This window comes from Limulus polyphemus, unplaced genomic scaffold (genome assembly GCF_000517525.1).
Source record: "Limulus polyphemus unplaced genomic scaffold, Limulus_polyphemus-2.1.2 Scaffold304, whole genome shotgun sequence".
In the NCBI taxonomy this organism is placed as follows: Eukaryota; Metazoa; Arthropoda; class Merostomata; order Xiphosura; family Limulidae; genus Limulus; species Limulus polyphemus.
The window spans coordinates 197,033-218,924 of record NW_013665914.1 but is presented as its reverse complement, the minus strand read 5'-3'; the positions used below and the strand labels follow the sequence as shown (position 1 = coordinate 218,924).

The 21,892-nt window shown below is 33.1% G+C and overlaps 1 protein-coding gene across 1 annotated transcript in view; it reads left to right on the top strand.

Annotated features, from left to right (window-relative positions):
* The window catches only part of LOC106457213, a 53,521-nt gene that overhangs the window by 28,204 nt on the left and 3,425 nt on the right, over positions 1-21,892 (top strand). Inside the window, exons 2-4 of the mRNA XM_022383048.1 lie at positions 4,775-4,964; positions 15,625-15,860; positions 18,191-18,426. Coding sequence (XP_022238756.1) covers positions 4,775-4,964; positions 15,625-15,860; positions 18,191-18,426 — 662 coding nt within the window. The remainder of the gene's footprint in view (positions 1-4,774; positions 4,965-15,624; positions 15,861-18,190; positions 18,427-21,892) is intronic.

Below are 21,892 nucleotides of genomic sequence, written 5' to 3'. Positions count from 1 at the left end.
GTTTTTTGTATATCCATTATATCGGATCTGTATTCATTCCTTGTTATGTGTTTAATATATTACATCAGTTTTTTGTATATCCATTATATCGGATCAGTATTCATTATTTGGTTGTGTGTTTAATATATTACATCAGTGATATAGGTTAAAGTGATATTTCCTGTAGCAAGCTTTTCACTCTAGTGTATTGTAGTTGGCAAGCTTATTACGAACACTTAAAGAGACAGACATAGGTACCTTATTATAATTATCATATTATCATTGTGTGGAATTTTTACAATCCAGCACAACCGTGATTCAATTTATATTTCTTCACGGTCTTAAAATTTACCAATGTGTTCAACAGAACCAAGAACTAAGAACAATGATTTTCCTAACTTATCTCGGTCTAATTGAAATTCTTACCATACTCAAATATGGAATGGAAAACAAACACTGCTGCTTAAATAGCTCGTTGCCTGAAATCTTTACTTATTTTGAATCCTGACCACGAATTCTAAAGTTGTATATCAAACATTTTCGAACTTCCGCCAATGATATCTATTTGACAACTGTTATTAGTTTTTCCGTCTCCATATACTACATCAAAAATTAGCATCACAAGGCAACCTTTATTGGCCAAACTTTCAACACCTAATCAAAATAACAATCAAATAATACCTACCTACTTTATATTAATATTCTTCTAAACCTGGATATTATAAGGCTTCTTCTTTGTGGGATGAAATTTTGAATAAATCGCTTTTAAGCCAGTATGTACGATCAGTTAAGGGTAAACTTTTATTATTTCGCAAATATCTGTTGTATTTACCTACATTTTTGTTTAAAGAAATATTGCTTACTGTGTATGTTAATTTCCGAGATTTTACACATCACTGTTTTTACGTCCTTTCCTTGAGCAGAATACATAGTACTTCATATCTCGCTATACTATCAGTGATATAGCACACCTACTAATGTTTTAACGTTTTGGTTTTGCTAAGTGTGTTTTTCTGGTCACCTTGTAAAACAGAATTCATCACTTCAATTGCGTATTTTTACAACTTTCGATTGCGTAGTAAACGTAAGACATCAACTGCTGCTCTATCCAGTAGTTCTGTTGTGGTGCTGTATTTATTTTCTTCCATATCTAAAGCAGTAAGTTAAATACAAATGTTTTTTATATATATTTTTTACAGATTGGCGGAATCCAACATGTAGAATCTTTCCAGGTGTACCCTCGAGTGACATTTCAAACAAGATGTTTAGATGTTTCAAGATTATAGAGGTGAAGGAAAGTTTATGGGCTCTTGCATATTCCCATTGTTTACGGAAATTTGTCACTATGAGTCATGAATCATTGTCTGTATTGAGTTATAGGTAGTTATTGACCCTCAAGATAGTCTTCATCTTCCTTGTTTGCTTTTAAACAGGTTGGTAATGTACCCAACATTGAACTACTTACCTGATTATCGTAAAGGTGATCTTAAAGCTATTAGAATGCTTTAACTGACTGTAAATATATGTTGTATTTCAATTTGTATCATTCCAAGCTCACCCTGAATTTCTTTGGGATACGTTTGACGTTCAAGAAACACATAACCATCTTCACATCAGGACATATTTTAGAATATACTAATATTTCCATAGTTGTACTGGGAATAATTATGTACACTTTTGTTTTGGGGCCTATAGTCTCATTTTTCTTGGTTACTCTCAAACTTATAATGCTCTTCCTAATTATAACAATAGTAAATTATTTTCAAATGTCTTTGATCAAGTTGCTTCATCCATTGTAAGGATGTTGTTTGAAATTCCTTGTATAATGTATTTTGTTACAATTCATGAGATTCAGTCCATATAATTAGTATAGCTCTGATTCAACGAGTAAGTCAAGGTCAGATTTCACGATCATTTCACTATTTTGGATATGTATTTTGATGTATGTTAGTTAAACTTTCGAGGCTTTTTTTTTTGGTAATCTTCAACAAGTCTTAGTTGAGCAGGTATTTTGATGTGTCTGTTAATTACACTTCCGAAGCTCTTCTGGGTAATCTTCAGCACATCTTCTGAATATTCCACCTTTCATTTGACTTTATTTTTCTTTACTACTTTAAGTATTTTTTTGTTTGATACATTACAACTGAAAATATCAAGCACTTGTGGTTGTTTGGTTGAAATTCTTGAAAAGTGTATGATAGACGACCATGTGGTCTACTTGTCAGGGTTATCAGCTATTTTGTATCTAACTTATTTATCGTTATATAAAGGGTTTCTTCAGGCTTCTGAAGCAATAGTACTTTTGCAATCTGTATCTCTTAGTAAAATAGCAATTTTAACGTCCATAAGCCTTTTTAATATGACAAAGTTTCCATGTATTTACATGCTGTTGTTTAATAACTAAATAAAATAACTTTTTCTACACATCATTATTGTTGAGAGCGTAACAAAACAACAAAAAGTATAGTTATTCGACGAATTCTCGCAGTAAATACAGGGTCTGACTTAATGAGAAATAACTTTCTTTTTTCGTTTATTAATAGTTCTGCACCATGACAGCCTTTTGATTTATAAGTTCATTTCTCAGCTTCTAGCATATCTGTAGGTGTGAAATCAAGAACTTACCCAGTTCTTCGTTTATTATCCAGTCTGTGCTGAAAATTCTTCACGGCTTCTTTAAAAGTATACTTTATTGAAGATGCAAGCTTTTTATACATAAGTGCAAAAGACGAACAACTTGCTTCTCTCTTCTTCTGGCCCCCTGGTGGCCCAGCGGCAAGTCTGAGAGACTATAGCTCTAAAAATCGGTTTCTACACCCGCGGTGGGCAGATCACACATAGTTCATTTTGTACTTAACAACAAAACAAACAAACTACGCCTGTTAATATTTTATGCAGTTCGAGGCAACAAAGAATAAATGAAGGCATAACGGTCGTATTGGAGTAGCAAACAAATGGATACATAATTATTGCCCATCCTGCATTATAATAAGACCTTTAAAAGTGAGATTGTTGTACTCAATAAAACAGATCATTCCAAAACTCTTTGCAAGAGTAAACTAAAAAAAAATACAATTTATATCTGAAAGTATTTTCAAATATTCTTACCATTAAAACCAAACTTTGATTGATTCTTCTCAGAACGTGAATAAGAATAGAGTGAAATAGTTTACTGTTTCAAGATTATTATTATTATTTACGTTAACGGTAAACATGTGCATTATCATTTAAGATAAAAAAACTTATAATATCCTCCCCAGTAGCACAGCGGTATGTCTGCGGACTTACAACGCTAGAAACCGGGTTTCGATACCCGTGATAGGCAGAGCACAGATAGCCCATTGTGTAGCTTTGTGCTTAATTACAAACAAACAAACCTTATAATATTTTTAAAGCATGTATTAATTTAAACAGTGCAAGTCGTAGCGACCTCAACTTCCACAGTAATATGCTTATTAGTGTTCATTTCTTATTTATTTTTAGATAATTTATTCAAAATTAATAGCTGTTCCCTCCAACACCTCTACATGCCCGAGTTGTTATATACTGTTCATGTGTGAGTTCTACAACTTTTGTACTCTTCATGTTGTCAAACACTTCCAATACTTCTCTATAATTATAACAATGTGAGCTAGCTTTGTTAGCTAGCAAAATGTATTTAATTTCTATAAAATTTCACGGAATTGTAATTGTCATATTCTCTCCTAGCGCCAAATGTTGGGGTTGATGAATATTATCAGATTTGTTTGAGAAATAAAAATAGTTAAATTGTAACAAAATCATTGGTATAAAGAATCTTTAATTCATCAAAATTATTGTGTAAATTTATACTTTTTTAACGTGAACTGAAATCTGTCTTCACCAGCTAACTTTTTGAGATAGAGAATGAAATGTCAACATTGTTACCGTTAAGCCTTTCTCGCGAAACTTGTTGTCTGAGCTTTCTAGTTAGTCACTGCTTAGGTTGAAGTGTGTCTTGTTTAGCTAAATTAGTTGGCTTAACAATATTTATTGAAGTTTGACATAATGTCTCGATTAGGTTAATATTATCAATGAGTATTTTTCACCAAATACATCAAATGACACCTTACGCCCACGTGGTCTAGTTAAACGTCCTGGTCAGAGACCCCTAGGTACAGGTATAGCTGTCGCCAGAGTGAAGGGAGCGAATCAGCAGTACACGCCGTCACAAGTTCTTAGCATGGCTTTTTGAGTCGAATAACAGGAATAACTGTCACTTCTATAATACAAAAACAGTTGAAAATGCGCAGTTTGTTAACTAGCGTCATTTATCAAACCTTGGATCCTTCAATTCACAACCCGTGCCCTAACCATTAGGCTACGACCGGTCTGACTATCACCCACGTTTGTAAAACATAATAATCAACATTTACATCAACATGATGTATTGTTGTACAAGAGTGGCCTGCACATTCATGCCTAAAACTAATATAAACACTTTAATCTGGTAAGATTGAACCTTAGGAAACAAAGAACTAAGAATAAATTTAAAGTATATTATTAAAAACATTTTTTTTACGAATAACTCATAACATTCTTCAGTCGCAGTGTTCTTCCATCATTTTCTTAATGATAATATTGCAAATAAGTGAAGGCAAAATCACCACGGATTAAAATAATTTCCAAACCTACGAATGTTATGTCATTAATTTCAATGTAATTTCTTTTTATGTTAGTGTGAGTTTTACCAGCTTAAGAGACTCGATATGTTGTAGTAGCTTTAAAATATATGTTGTATTCAAGAGGATCAAAAGGTGGCTTTTTCATCGTTTAGGACTATCCACGTGGGAATTTTTTCAAAGAAGCACAACCCCAACTTTCAAAACTGGCCGAGTCAGAACTGTTGACTTCATACAAACAGTTTTACCAGCACTTCTTTGATAAAAAGGGAATGAGTCATCTAAAGAAAAATTATGAATCCAATAGTTTCCGACGTGTTACTATTGATCACAGTGCTCAACAAAGTAAGTTATAAAAAGTATAAAATAAATAAGCATAGATTAAAAAAGTTTCAAGTCGGTAGATAAACCATGTTGAAGTTCTCTGTGTGTATAGTTTGATAAACAGGAAATTTGTTAAGCAACTTATTTTGAAGAAGCGAACGACAAATATAACAGGAATTGGCTTTAGGTCAGTTACTATAAAATCAAACGTTGAAAATAATGGTGCGTTTGTTAGTTTAAAAGATACTTTTGCATAGAAATGTACACCAAGTGTAGATCAACAGAAACGTTGATACATAAAGACACAGTGAAGTAAAGGTGCTGTAAGAAAACGATTATCTTAATGTATAAGGAATTCAAAATAATCACTTAAGTTTTCAGTGTTTAACAAATACATAAATTAGTTTTTGGGGGAATAAAAACAACTTGTAATTTCTATCAGTGTAAATACAATATCGACCTGTACCCCCAGAATGGATCTTTATAGACTTAATATTTCGTTGATGACAGTGTCCCAATTTAGTTTCAACTGGATTAACGAACTTGTAGGTTACCGATAGCTCCTGACGAAGCTGTAATAGTAAATTATTGAGCCAATGAAGATACATTAACATAACACTACAGAACAACAAGAGACATTTTGGTCCGTCTAGGCCGTCCTGTCTACTAACTTATACTAAGCACTAAACTACTCAAAGCCAGCCTTTATCATTCAGATAGTTATCAAGCTTTCCCTTAAACTTCCTTAAATTAATTGCATCTACCAAATCTGAAGGAAACTCTTTCCAAAAGCCAACTAAATTGTTAGAAAAATAAAGCTGCCTTAGCTGAAGATGACTTTTAGACTTACCATTCTCACCATTAAATACGAAAAAAGATGAGTCATAACACTATTAATTCCCTTAACAATCTTAAACACCTCAATCATATCTCCTCTAATTCTTCGTTTTTCAAGAGAAAAGTTCAGATATTTAACGTATCCTCGTATGACAACCTTTCCATCCCAGGTTTCATCCTAGTAGCCCTCCTTTGAACCCTTTCCAAAAATTAAATGTTCCTTCTAGAATAAGGAACCCAAGAATGAATACAGTACTTCAAATGAGGGCTAATTAATGACTTGGATTCAATATTTCTGTATATACAAACTAAAAATTACATTTGCCCTACCACTTGTAACAGCATATTGCTTAGACGACTTAAGAGATTGACAAAGCAGAATACCAAGATCTTTTTTCTGCCATAACCCTGTTAAGGTTATTTCCATCAAAATTATACTTATAATTCGAATTGTGATATCCCACACGCATTAGTTTGCATTTATTATTATTAAAAGTCATCTGCCATTTATTCACCCAACTCACCATATAATCCAAGTCCTTCATTAAAGCAGTAGCAACATACTCACAGCCAGCAACACTCAGAACTTTAATGTCATCAGCAAATTTAAATAATATATTGACCATTTCTTCATCTTTGTGGTTTATGTAAACCAAAAAGAGCAAAGGTCCTAACAATGAGTCTTGACGCACCCCACTTGCGACATTAATCTAAGTTGACTGAACTCCATTGATAACCCTCTGCTTACTTCCATCTACTCAGTTTTCTAACCAATGAGCCAACCCGTTCCCTATACCTACAGATAACTTTTTAACAATTATGTTTGTGGCACTTTTTCAAACACTTATGAAAAATCCAGATACACCAATTCCACAGCCGTATTCTCATCTACATAAGCAGAAAACATCTTTAAAGATTATCAAAAGATTAGAGTGGCAAGATATTCCCATAGTAAAACCATTTTGACTATCTTACACAATTGTAAACTTTGTTAAATGAAATTGTAAAGAATCTTTCAACAGACTTTCAAAACTTTGTCTATCACTGATTTAAGACAAACAGATCTATATTACAGGGACATTTTTTACCAATTCTCTCGAAAATAGGAGCAACGTTAGCCAACATCCAATCTTTTGTTAACTGCCCACTTTTCAAGGACTGAAAAAATATAATAGCCTATGGCTTACATATCCAGTCCTTAACCTCTTTCAAAACCCTTGGGTAAATATTACCTGGTCCAGGAGATTTATCATTCTTTAAACTTCCCAGTTTTTTCTTAACAAGCTCAGAATTAATGTGGTTATTTTGTTCAATCATGTTTCCTTTTAGCAGCTGTTCAGGGTGAGGAATATTGCTTAAATCTTAATTAGTAGAAATTGAAGAAAAATCATCAGATATTATCCTCCATGTATCATCCCTCAAAGGCTCTACTCCAATCCTAACATTTTGCTTACCCTTAAATGTATTTGAAGAAATCCTTAATATTAAATTTTGCATTTTCAGCCAAACATTTTTCATATACTTTTTGATTTCCTGATTTTCCGTTTGACCAACTCTTAATCTTTTATAATTCTCAAAATTTCCCATTGTTGCAGTCAATATAAATATTTTATATTCATAATGCGTTTCTTTAATTTTATCCCCTATGCCATTTGTGGGCTGACCTGGTTTTTCATTTGCAGCCACCCTTTCTTCCTACAAAAACATGCCAATATTGAATATTTAAGAACTTATTTTTAAAATTTGTCTACATTTGATCAGTATCTCCAACTAATTCAGTTACTAAATTTAGAACAAATAATTCTTGTTTCAGTTCTTCAAAGTTTACTTTTTGAAACTTGAAACTTAACTATTTCTTTATTAGAAGTTAAAAATAAATCTAAAATATCATTGTTTGCAGCAGATTCTCTAAGTAATGTTGAAGAAAACCATTCTAAACAGTTTCAAAAAACGGCTCTCTCATTATTTGACTCTAACAATTCCCAATCTATATGTTTGAAATTAAAATTTCTCATAATTAGAATCTCATTCACAGTTGAATTATTTATCTCACTGTAGAGATTTTCATTACTTTCATCAGGTGGTCTGTAGCAAATTACAACTAAAAGCTTTCTTCCCTTATAACCACTAACAGAAATCCAAATACATTCAACCTCATTGCTATTAGCCTTGACATCCTCAACGTGAACAGGATGTAACTCACATTTTACATATGAAGCCACTCCTTCCCTTTTTTTTCAGTACTATATCCCTATTAACAACATATAACCCTGTATTTCAGAGAAATTCCTGCTATCAAAATTGTCTACAATTAGCCAGGTTTCAATAATTCCCATTATATCAAAATCCTGTGTTTCAACCAGTATTCTAAAGTCACCCATTTTATTTCTTATGCTTCTAGCATTACAATAATAACTGTTTAGCCTATCATTAAAACTACATTCTTTCCACACTAAACCCATTTCTACATCTTGTTTTTTCTTCATTATTCTGGTTCTCTCCAATGTCTAGAATTAGTTAAACTACCTTTTCTAAAAAGCTCCCGTTTCCCGCTGATCTGAGCCCACAAATCAAACCAGCCAACCTGCTCGTCCTTAAACATTAGCCTAAGCCTGGCATTTAGCCCTAGTGACTTACCTACAACTTCATCCCAATTAAATCTTAACAGTATCCCTGACATAATTAAGTTATTATGGCCCTTTTTATTGAATACCTTTATCATCACCTTGTACATAACAGTTAGCTCCTCTGACCTACCCTTCTCTACATCATTAGCCCCTATGTGCACTACAAAGAGTGCATTACTGCTAGCATCCTTTACTAAATCACCTGTTCTGTCGGTTATATCCTCTGCCTCTGGATAACATAATCTAAATCTTTAATTCCTGTTTACTCCACAGACTATCCTATCCACGTGCCGTATTAAATAATTTCCTATAATAATTATGCCTTTTAAGTTTCTATTCCCATTCTATATCCCTTTTATTATCTTTCCCTCCTCAAGTTCATCAGCTGAATAAGCCAAAGGCTGAAATATGTTACTTAATAAAGCCATTATGATTAAATCCACTACTACTAGCTCTATTACTAATATTGGTAATGTGTTTAACTTCCTGGAAGTCATTATTAGCCGCGCTACTGTATCTTTCGCATGCAAAAGCTTAATTTCTTCTTTAAAGCCAGTTGCCAGTTCCCACAGTTTACCCTTCTCTATATTCATTACTTCTACCCTACTAACCTCCAATGTCTCCTCCAACTAACGAATTCTACATGCAAATTGTATAACTTCACCACTAGCTTCTTTAAATATGTATGTAAATCCAGTAAAGAAAAAAAAAGGCTCATGTACTGTTAAGCCTAATGTCGTAATTTTACGTTTAGTTGTACTTCTAGTAACAAAACTTAAAAGTGCTAATCCTAACTAAAGTAATTAAGATACAACAGAATAACAACTCTAGACTTTAAATATTGAAATATTTTCCAGAAGAACGCTATAACCTACAACTCACGCGTTGTCTGCATCGGGATCTAGATAATTGTGAGAATTTGGGAGGGTCAGGTTCTATTGGATATCTCTTCCTCTCTCCTGTGTTGTTGTGTGATCTTTCATACAGCGATATTTACACCATTGTATCTGCTAAACCAGACAATTGCATGTAAGGACTGTGTATCATTTACAGTTTTATGAATACATCAACCCCTCTCAAGGTCATGTCCATTCATGTCATTCATTCTTAGTTTGGCGCGTATAGTCATACACATGACAAATAGTTCCATATATTGTGACACATTCACTTAAGTAGTCCGTTATGAGAGTATTATACATAAATATCCTTTTTAAAGTCTAGCACTAGGTGGCCTGTTGATACACTTAAAATAGATATTAATGGAAGAGAAGAACTTAGGCTTAGTTTCATCATGTATAGCGATGTAGAGAACTCAGTAGTTCGTTCTTGTTTAGATTTTTTCTCAAAACAGTTATTTAAACTATGTAGGAGCCTATAGTATAGTGGCTGTAGATTAGAGTATCTGTGTAGAAAAGTTGAACTTATACTTCTTGGAACTTTATATGCTGTTGTGAGCATCGAGGTTTGTATTGGTTGACATTTCCTTTTGATAAGTGTTGGTGAGATGTTTATCCACGCTAGACTGGCATATTCGACTACTGGTCATATGTATTGTTTGTATATTTTAATCATGTTCTGTGTTGTTGTTCCTGAGTTGTTTCCTGATAGACTCCTGACGTAGTTCGTGCGTCGCCAAATTTTGGTTCGGATTTGGTTGATATGGGTTTGCCAAGTTAATTTTTAATCACATGTGATACCTAAAAATTTAGCGGACGTGGCTATTTGTGTTTTAAAAGCATTAATTTTAATTCTGTGTTTGACAATATTCTACTATTTGATTTAGCATGGATTGTAGGTTTGTGGCAGCTATGGATGGTGTCGGAGAACCCTTCCAGATTGTAAAGTCACCTGCGAATTGCAAGCTAAACCAGAAATTAGCGTTTGTAAGTGGCATATCGCTTACATACTTGATGAATTAAATAAGGCTAATTACTCCCCCCCGAAAAACACCCGCCTATGGAGTAAAGTACTCTGAGTACTCTCCACATTGATTCTACATTTGCTATTGTCCAAAAAGTTAAATAACCAATGAATAATTCCTCGCGGTAGGTTCATTGGATATATTCGGAACCTAAGACCGTTATGCCATAAATTGTCGAATTCTTTGTCAATGTCGAAAAAGCATGCGACAGTGCATTCATTTCTATTAAAGCTTTCGATTATGGTTTCTGTTAATCTGACTAAATAGTCAGTCGTTTGCCGAAACTTCCTAAAACCATTTTGAACTTCAGGTAATTTTGAGTTGTTTTCCAAGTGGATGCTTAGTCTACTGCTTATAATTCCTTCTAAAATTTTGTCTAAACAGCTGATCAGGCTGATTCCTAGGTAGTTTTCTGGTTTATTCGCTGGTTTTCCTTCTTTAATGAACGTCAGAATATTTGCATGCTTTCAAGAGACTGGGGCACACCCTGATTTAAGGGATAGTTTGAAAAGCGCAATTAGGTGGTCAAAGAATACCCGAGTGCCTTTCAGGAGACGATGGCCTGTATACCATCGTCTCCTGGAGCTTTGTTGTTGTTGTTTTTTTGTTTAATGGCTGTTATAAGTTGTATTTTGGTGATATGGCTTATGACAAAGCATGTTTTAGAACCTTGGTCTTTTCTGTGTACTTAGATTATCGTGTATGTTGGTGTATCTGTAATAGTTTATTTTGTGTGACGTGTTGTTTATTAACTTTATTAAAATAATGATTGTTCATGCCGGGGTCGTTGTTTGTTATGAAAGATTTTGAAGGTGTTTTTTTTTGAAAACCTCAAAAAGTTTTATTTCACTTATGTACTAGGCCTCGGACAAAAACTTCGAAGAATAATGAATAAACTTAACATCGCCGTTGTCTTCTTAAGTCATTTCGTGCTACGCAGCAGTCTTACGAAAGTAATAATCTCCAGTTTCCAAACCTCTCACAAAGAACGTGATTATAGTGCTAGGCGTGAGTGTAATAAAGAGTACATTGGAGAGCCACAACGCCCATTACGAGTAATGTTCAGAGAACGACTTAGACATTGAAAACTGTGCTAAAAATATCCTGGCTATGGCATTTTACACTCACTAAAATGACCACATAAAGGCTTAGTAAATGCAAAACTAATATACACAGACGAGAACATCAAACGGAAATAAAAAAAAAAGCTATTGCCATCCAAACCCAAGATAGTGGCCCACTAGTGGGTATTAACTAAAACAATGTCCAACAACCACTCAGTACTGTATGGACACCACTTATCAAAGATCCAAACTCATCATTTGTTGTCGTTTTGACGTAAAATAAAAACTTTAATTTTTTTTTTTGTAGCTTTACTCATAACCAATGATTCTATGATATATAAATTTGTATTCTATAAATTGTATTTTCCTATACACTATTTATGATCGCGCTATTTTCTTTTCTTATGTTTATGATTTTCAATTAATTGTTCAATCTTAAACATTTTTCACTACATTGAGTGTATTATAAGATATTTACATTATTATACAGCTACAAAAACTGAGGCTTGATTATTCAATTTATACAAAAGTTTAAATCTTTGTATGTTAATTCTGTACTTAGCATAATTCATTCTTAGCATTTTTTTTTACATATGCTAACAATTTTAATACCTGGTTATTTCTTTCTTAAGTTATTTTCTTCACCAAAATTCACGTCACCGAACATGCTCCTCTTTGCCGTGGGGGTGTTATAATCTGACGGCAATCACACTATTCGTTGGTAAAAGAGTAGCCCAAGAATTGGCGGTGAGTGATGTTGACTAACTGCCTTCTCTCTAGTCTAGGGAAGGCAGGCGCAGATAGCCCTCGGGTAGCTTTACGCGAAATTGAACAAAACAAACAGACAAACAAACGGTACTTCCACTGCAACAGACTAATTTAGTCGAATTCAGGCCTTGGAAAAGCGAAGTAACTAAAAACTAGGCCTCATATAGTAGTGGAATGTGAGCAATTTGTTTGATTCAGATGTATAGGACTATTAGTCTAAACCAAACAACTTTAGTACCTTTTGCTGCTTTTCAGAAATCGTAGTGCATTCTGGAGGGATTTAGACATTATGACAATAAAGTTAGAAAAATGACCCTTTACTCTCTAGAAAATAATACAAAATACTGTTATGTATGTACACCTTACAACAACACCCATTAGATCAGATTATAAACTAACCTCATCTTATAGAACAATATTTAATCTGTTATATATTTACACATTACTACAACGCCTATTAAACCAGACTGTTACCTAACTTTATAGAACAAAGTATAAACTGTTATGCTTGTTCACGCTATTACAACACACATTAGACCAGACTATCACCTAACCTAATTTTTATGCATGTTTACGCTACCACAACACCCATTAGACCAGACTGTTACCTAACTCTATAAAACAAAGTTTAAATTGTTATGCATGTACAGACTACCACAACATACATTAGACCAGACTGTTACTTATGAAGTTTTTTTTAGTTAAAAACTTTTCTTAAGGAATGGGAATTAAATGATCATCTGGTTAATAAAACGTTGTGATTCGCACACACCACATTTTGCTCATCTTACAGTTCCACGTGAAATTAGCTAACGATTTTCTATTTATAATGTGCTTAGTGTAGTTCTGATCTTGCTGTTTTGTAAAGTGAACTAATTCATAGCCTATTCTTATTATCTATTAAATAATTGATTCCAATGCGAAATAATCGTTAGAGTATAAAAGCAATGTATAGTTTACAGAGATGTGAACATTTACGACACAATTTGACTGCACAAAATAGCTAACGAAAGAAATTGGATGACTTTATTAGGACAGTGAAGTTGAAAACATCACGAACTACACACACTATTTATCACGGTATCAGTAAAAATTTTGTTGCTTCGGCTTGTCGATGTACTAAAATTTATGAAACTTCTAGGACATCTTTAAGTGTTTATCAACCTGATTAGTTTATTTTTGTATGTTTCTGAATAATTTTCAGATTAATTAAAAACACATTTTAGTAGGTTCACTTGATACATCTTCACCAAGCTTGTTGCTGTAACTTGATTTAAAAGTTTAGCATTTTCTGTTAGTGTTTTGGTTGAGATTCAATGTTGACAATACTTTAGCAGCTCAAATATGACCTAAAGTAGCAAAGAACGTTGTCTTGAATTTTATATTACCTACGTTTACTTCTGTTTTAACCAACCACAAAAAAGTGTCTTTTTGTAGGGTTAATGGTAATTATTTGCTACAGTATGCAACTCACGTTATTTATTTTATTTCTTGCTACACTTTTCACGAGACATATACATGCTAAAAGTTTATTATACATCCCAGTTCGCGTGCAACAGTAAGACGTGCTTGGACAAAAAGAAGAAAAGAAATAAAACGTGGATTTTGTTGTGAAATTTGTTTCTAAGTATGGTAAGAGCGTAGGATATTTGGTTTGAAAAAATATATCCAAACTTTATAAATTGTAAGTAATATACGTTTTTGCAAATGTTTCGAATTTATTTTTGCTTATTGCATTAAATCCAACCCTCATTTGCAAAATAGGGATCCGATCCGATACCAGCGCTGATAATTACGAATTTGTTGTAAAGCTTGTGCTGCCCCTAGTGATTCAGCTGTAGATTCTAGAGCTTATAACGCTAAAAACTGAGTTTTGATACCCCCGGTGGGCAGAACACAGATAGTCTATTACTTAGCTATATGCTTAACATCAAACAAACAAACAAATCGAGCTTGTGCTACTGTAAATATTAGACTTTTGGTATCTAAGTTTGATTATATTTCAGTCGTAAAAGAGAAAAACCCAGGTTCCATTTGAGCCCCATATTTTGTAGATGGTGGTTAATTCCCTATTGTTATTTTTAATTAATTATCAATTAATTTAGGAATAAAGCTTATCAGTATTAAATGTTGCGTAACTTATTTATTAGCGTATAATTTATTATTCTGTTATTAAAATATGCACCCTGTGAAAATAGTTTAAAAACAAAAGGTGCTTATTTATATATGTGCATTTAGTAACGTAGTGAACCACACACTATCAAAAGAAGTATTTCAATCAATGTTATTGATTTTCAGAAATATGATGTGTGGAGAAATCGAAGTAAATGTTTTGTGTTCGGAAATTAAGTTAATTTGGAGGAGTTTATTAGAGATACAATCCTGTTAAGGTTTCTAAGTTCTTGCAATAAAATTAATAACAATTTATACAGGGAAAAGCATCTCGCAAAATGCTCGACTAGCAACTACAAAGCTCAGTGTAAAAGAGGTTCGAGGTTCCTATCTCTGAAACGCAAGCAAACAATTTTGTGGCTACCGTAGTATAATATTGTGGAAACTGGCGTAATAGGTATAGTTTCGATATACATAATGGTAACAATCAGCAATGGAGTGATATTTTTTTATCTGGAACATTCTCGCGCAAGTTTTGGAATATCTGTATAGAATACTATTTGGAAAATTATCCATAAAACAAGTATGAGTTATACGTGATTTAAATCAGATGTTTTGTTTGTTTGTTTTTGTTCATTCTGTATATAATAAGAGTTTCTGTTTTGATTCAAATTCGCAAGTAACCTGAAGCATTAATAGTTCTGGTGTGACTTTAAGACTGGTTAATGTTGCCTCTTGAAATGTGTAGGAGTTCACAGAGCTGGTTTTCACAAGTTTCATAAAGACATTAGATAGCCATGGCACCCGCTGAGTGCAAAATATTCAGTAAGTTTATTATAATTCATTACAAAAAAGTATATAGTTTTTTATTTACTATTCAGATCGTTAAGAATGTGTACATCGTTTTTCTTGAAGTACTTTTAATGCTAAGTTTTGTTGACGAATGTCAGATGTTCCTAACTAAACAGCGCTGTTATTAGATTTTCGTACCTAAAGATTAACTTTCAACTTTCTAGCTCAAACATTCACTGACTATTGAAAGTATATATATATATATATATATATTACTTTTTCTATTACTCTATATGAAGTTAACATGGATTTCAACCTGCTTGTTATATGCGTTTCTAAGAGAAAATAAATAATATTTTAATGCCGAGAACGTCTAGCAAAAAACGATTAATCAATTTTGCAAACACCTTTGTGGTCTCGAGCTCAGTGAAAAATTATTGATATAAGTTTAACATATCTGGTATTAAAATAGGCTCAATCACTATGTAAACAGTACAAAAAGCATGATGCACTTTTTTCTGTAGTAAAAAGATCTGAAGTAAAGTTTTGATTTGCTCTAGATGTAGAAGACATCCGGCAGGCTAACGAACACTTTCTCCACATCAGGCAGAAAGCACTTTGCCTAACACCTCGCCCCCTCGTGGTGGATACTAAGGACTACTATCCGGACCCCACTAAGAAGTACCTTCCAAGGTGTACTATTCTACACAGGTGTACGGAAGACAGTGGGTGCTGTGGTGATGATCGAATGAAGTGTGGCCCGAGAAAAGTCCAAGAAGTTACCCTATATTTTTATGCAAGTACACATTCACAAATGTTGATATAAAGAACAGTTATTTTCGTTAAGTTAACATTGTTACTAACACACACTTGTTAAAAATAACAAAAGCCTTATAAGGGAGTTCTCCACTTGCTTGTACGTTATTTTGAGTATTTCAGAGTGAATGGGTAAGATATACTCATATATAAGCAGTTCAAGACTACCCTACCTTAATATCAACAAAAAGCAGTGTTACAGTGTCTAGAAGTGTTCTTAGTATATTGTTCCGACAAAACTACTTGGGTGAGTAATCTGGTTGAATGATACGGTTTGTTTGGCGTAATTTTATCTTTACTTCCCTCTTGATATGATCGCATTCCAACTTCAAGCCTTTTCAAGCTACTTAATAATGACACACTTCAACAATAACTACGTTTTATCTTCAAGTAAGTCAAGCATAGCTATGAATGTGACTTTTCAGTTAAGCAACTAGTTAATACTAAATGTAATCAAGGAACATAAAGATCAAGTTAGACTACATAAAGATCAAGCTAGACTAAATAAAGATCAAGCTAGACTACATAAAGATCAAACTAGACTATATAAAGATCAGGCTAGACTAAATAAAGATCAAGCTAGACTACATAAAGATCAAGCTAGACTACATAAATATCAAGCTAGACTAAATAACGATGAAGCTAGACTACATAAGGATCAACTTAGACTACATAAAGATCAAGTTAGACTACATAAAGATCAAGCTAGACTACATAAAGATCAAGCTAGACTAAATAAAGATCAAGCTAGACTACATAAATATCAAGGTAGACTACATAATAATCAAGCTAAACTACATAAAGGTCAAGCTAGACTAAATAAAGATCAAGCTAGACTATATAAAGATCAACTTAGACTACATAAAGATCAAGTTAGACTACATAAAGATCAAGCTAGACTACATACAGATCAAGCTAGACTACATAAAGATCAACTTAGACTACATGAAGATCAAGTTAGACTACATAAAGATCAAGCTAGACTAAATAACGATGAAGCTAGACTACATAAAGATCAACTTAGACTACATAAAGATCAAGCTAGACTACATAAAGATCAAGCTAGACTACATAAATATCAAGCTAGACTAAATAACGATGAAGCTAGACTACATAAAGATCAACTTAGACTACATAAAGATCAAGTTAGACTACATAAAGATCAAGCTAGACTACATAAAGATCAAGCTAGACTACATAAAGATCAAGCTAGACTACATTTTGTGATTGTCTTCAGTATATAGTATATTGGAATGCTTGGTTAATCAAGTAGGTAGATCAATAAAGGATGGGCCCGTTAAAAATATTCACCATTCCGTACTCAGAAGATTGTAAACACTTGTACATATTATCCTCGTATTTATTTTTATAATACCAACTGAATAATTTTCGGCTGTTTACCAGTTCCATAAATATTCAAGTAAGAACCACAACTTTTATAAAAATAAATATAAACCAAATCCATGATACTTTTAATTGTTGGATGCAGGTCGTAAGTCCTTCCTTCAATGAAATCTTAGGTTAACATAAATTGTCATATAAAACTATATTTCAGGAAAATCTACAAAAGTTGTCCACAGAAAACTAAGTGAAAAAATATTTTTCGGTTATTATATTCTCTACACCTCTAACACTGTTTTCTACAAGGTGCCCGTCCTTAAATAAAATGCATTATAATTATTTAAATGATATCTCTAGGTTTGAAACTATCAAATGAGGCGCTGCCAAAAAAATGATACTTCATCTTGGCTATTCTTGAGTTAATAACTTACTGCGGTGCAACTTATTCATAGAAAACAACACTAAACATCATTTTAGACTTTGGCTGATCTGAACATAATATGTTGAATTGTTTACTAAAAATGACCTGCATAGCTCCTCAAGGAATGTTTTATAAGTTATAGTAAACTTCCATTATCTGTTAGTGTGTGTGCGTGCTTTCTTATAGCAAAGCCACATAAGGCTATCTGCTGTGTCCATCGAGGAGAATCGAATCCCTGATTTTAACCTTGTAAATTCGTAGACTTACCCCTGTCCCAGCGGGAGACTATCTGTTTAGCATACTTAATTTATTCTCCGTGTCATCCTATTTGGTGGAGTAATGGATCCAGTTAAAATTGGGGACAGAGAAAAGCGTATCCTTGTTAATGCCATATAATGCTTTGTAAACAAAAATGAAGAAGAAACATAAGTGTTTTAACCTTTTAGTTTTAGGCTTCCGATAATTTTACATATTTTAAACATAACAGTAGGTTTACTGAATAGGCATAATAAGGATATAATATGTGTACGTTCCATGTATACTTACAGACTCTTCGCGTCGGAAAGCAAGGCACATATGTAGAATTAGACAAAGCTGTGGACAAACTGCTGTTTATAAACCACACGGAATGTGAATGTCAATATATCAATAAGCAGACCTATTTACAAGACGATCCAGAATCAGATGCAATTTTGAATCAGAATCTCGAAACAACCACTGATCCTCAACACTATTCAGTATTAGATAATCCTTTACGCCATCCACCAAACCAAGTGGATTCCAAGTAAGCTACAATTTGAACGTGCAATGAGTTGTACAATGTGTACCTACAACATTTGTCTGTAAATAAAAGAGGTGTTTTGTTGCTGTTCGTTTTACCGTAACCAGCAACCATCTTTATTAATAATATACAAATACACAGTTACAAGTTTAACTTTGTTTATTTTTCATCTTCATTGTTGGCACTTATGGTGTAATAAGAAAATATTTTATATTCTGTTTCTAATATCGTTTCAGCCTTTTTCACAGATAATTTGTACTATATTCTGTTTGTAATATCGTTTCAGCCTTCTTCACAGATAATTTGTACTATATTATGTTTGTAATATCGTTTCAGCCTTTTTCACGCATAATTTGTACTCTAGTTTATTTAATTATGTTTGTTTGTTTCTGATTTTAGCGCAAAGCTACACATAGGCTATTTGCGCTCTGTCCTCTGCAATGAATTGAACACCGGATTGTAGCTTTGTAAATCAGTAAACTTACCGCTGACTACTGGTGGCTGTATTTAATTTGATTAGTCACAATTGTAAAAATAACATTTCAGTTCTATCTTTGTTTTCGATAAGTCACTGCATTTCATTTAATACCACAACTGTTTAGCTGGGCTGGTCGATAAGAGACGACAATGTATCTGAAACAGTCATAAGACATTATTTTAGGTCAAACATGCTTTATCCATTGCCGACGACGCGATTCATGCAATCTAGGGCTCTTCAGGCCGGCTGGGACACAACGAATATAGTAGTGGTCATAAGACTATTTATATGTCATTTGTTACAATAACAATTATTATGGTGTGTACGCCTTTTACAAGCTGGCGAAGCATGATTATAATTAATTATCCTTTTCATTATGTCAGGCCTATTATAATCTTGTCCTTTAGGGGTTTTCAAGAACTAGAAGTGTGTAAATGAATAGTGTTTCAATCACACTATATTCGTCATATCCATCGCTGACGACGCGCTTTGTTCAATCTATAGCTCTTCAAGAGTAAAATAATTTCAAGGGTACAGTTTATTGTTTGTTTATTTCAAAGTAACACCACATTGGTCTATCTGCTTCGTTCACGGCGGGGAATCGAATCCCGGATTATAGCGTTGTAAATCCGCAGATTTACGGTGTCCCACTGGATGAGGTTACAATTTAAACGCCGAAAACGGGTTAAGCTTTGGAAATGTAGCTTACAGATTATTTTCAGGTTGCTCTTAAGTTATCTATTTCGGAATTCAAATTAGCTTGCGCAAAAGTGACATTGTTTACTCTATTTGCTTTTATCATAAATGTTAGCCCTATTGGTTTCCAGTGCTTCGCTAGCTTTTTACTTTTGTCATCTTTCAAATTGTTTTTTTTTCATACATAAAAAGTGTTTCAGGTAAATTTTGTTTGCCATCATCCTTGAATGAAAGAGTTCCTAGGCAGTGACTTGTGGGAAACAAAAAATAAATCTGAAATACAATTGTACGCACTTCTGATTTGAAATCTAAAGTAGAAAAACTGAAAGAAGTGTAAAAATACATCCATAGTTTACGTGATTTTTATTGCACATGTTAGGCCTGTTGGTGTTTTTAATGCTTCGCTAACTTTCGGCGTTTAAGCCAAAACTTTGAAATAATATCTAGAGATTTTAATAGAAAGTGCTTTATAAGAAACAGTAACTCAACCAACGAGCACCTAAATTAGAGCTGCACTTTTATGCCAGCTTTGATTCCATTTATTTAATACATCATGCATGACATCTGGCGTGTAAGTGTGCTGGATAAGAATTAGGAATTGCACAATCGAACAATAATTACAAATGCAAATATTTATTGATAATATATCAATATTATTTATCATTGTAAATATTTCGACAATTTTCTCACGCCCTCTTCCGTTTAGTTGTTGTAATTATCGATTGAATATATCTTTATTTAAGTAAATTTAATATTTAGGGCTCTAAGAATATAAAGATAGTACGCGCATGTTATAGTGACTTTTACCGAACAAAATAATTTTTTTCTTCTTCCAGGTCAATAGTAGGAAAATATACAAGCGTTATGCTATTAAAAATATATGTCTAAGACACTGTACAAAATATTCAGGTAGGTTTGACCATGAATATTATGGGATAGACAAATCTATGGGTAATAAATGATAATTTATTTGTTCGTATCTCATAAACCGAAAGAAAAGCGTGTATATTACCAATAAATGGCAGAATGAAAAAAAAGTCCATACTTAGGATGGAAAACCTCTTCAAAAATAGTTAAATGCAGTATTTAAATTCCATTTGATCTTACAGCTGCATATCATCGGTTAAAAATGACCTGAATACCCCCGAAACCTGAGCTATGACTGCAGATTGCCAACCTGATTGGTAACGCGATTTTATGTTTGGCTCTGGAAAGCACGTTCCGACACATGCTTGGTTTATTGCATGTGGTGTTGAGTTTTGTTTATCACATGTAACCGTATGAGAGGTTTTTTAAAAGTTTTATTTTATCAGCATATTTCTATGCTTCATCACAAGGATCAAATTCCATTATGTTAAACATAAAGAAAAAAATATTCTATGAAAACATTTTTGATGAAGTGTTTTCGTAATGCGGTTTAAACTAAAACGTTCTGATAATCTGCTTGACCCTCATTAAAACGTTACCAACAAGCAACTCTCTCACGAGACTGGTAAAACGACTCCTATCAACTCTTTTACTTGATCACATTTTGGGTGGGATATGGTTCAAACGAACTAGCGATTAGGGCAAAACGAGCCAGCGAGCTGCAAGGCATTTTATGTTGCTGTTAATATTATTCGCGATATGTGAAGATGTCTCTACATAGCTTTTAAAGCGATGGAGGACGGATGTATTTTTGAATTAGCACATCTATTGTAGAGCACTAATCAAGTAAAGACAGTCTCAGAAAGCCAAAACAATTAAAGAAGGTCTCTTCATCCCAGTACGTTAGTATTTACGTACATAATGTCTGTACTTTATCAAAATTAGTTTATCTGCAGTTTATCAATGCAATTAGCCTGAAAGAAGTAGAAATGACAAGCTGTAACAGGATATTTTGTGTGAAACTACTTATACTTTTTATAAGTAAAGTAAAGCATAACAAGAGCTTATTATGAGTTTAACTGTCTAACAATTAGTAAATCACAAAATATTTCACATTTGCTTTGGAATATGACTTAAATATAAACTAAATATAAGGACTTTTTATATAACAAACTCAGTTATCACTTTAGCTAACTACAATAGAAATTGTTCTTTTATAGATTTCTTGTGTTTTTAAAGCGAGTTACTTGCCATAATTTGAGACTGAGGCTCAAGATAATCTCAGAAACAATCGATTTCTTGCCAGCCTTTGTATTAGGTCCTCAAGAAATTAATGTCATTTGTCAAAACAAAACATTTATTAAATGAAATAGTCTACATTCTTTCTGATGATGCTTTTCCATCTCACAATCAGGTTGTTAATGCTCT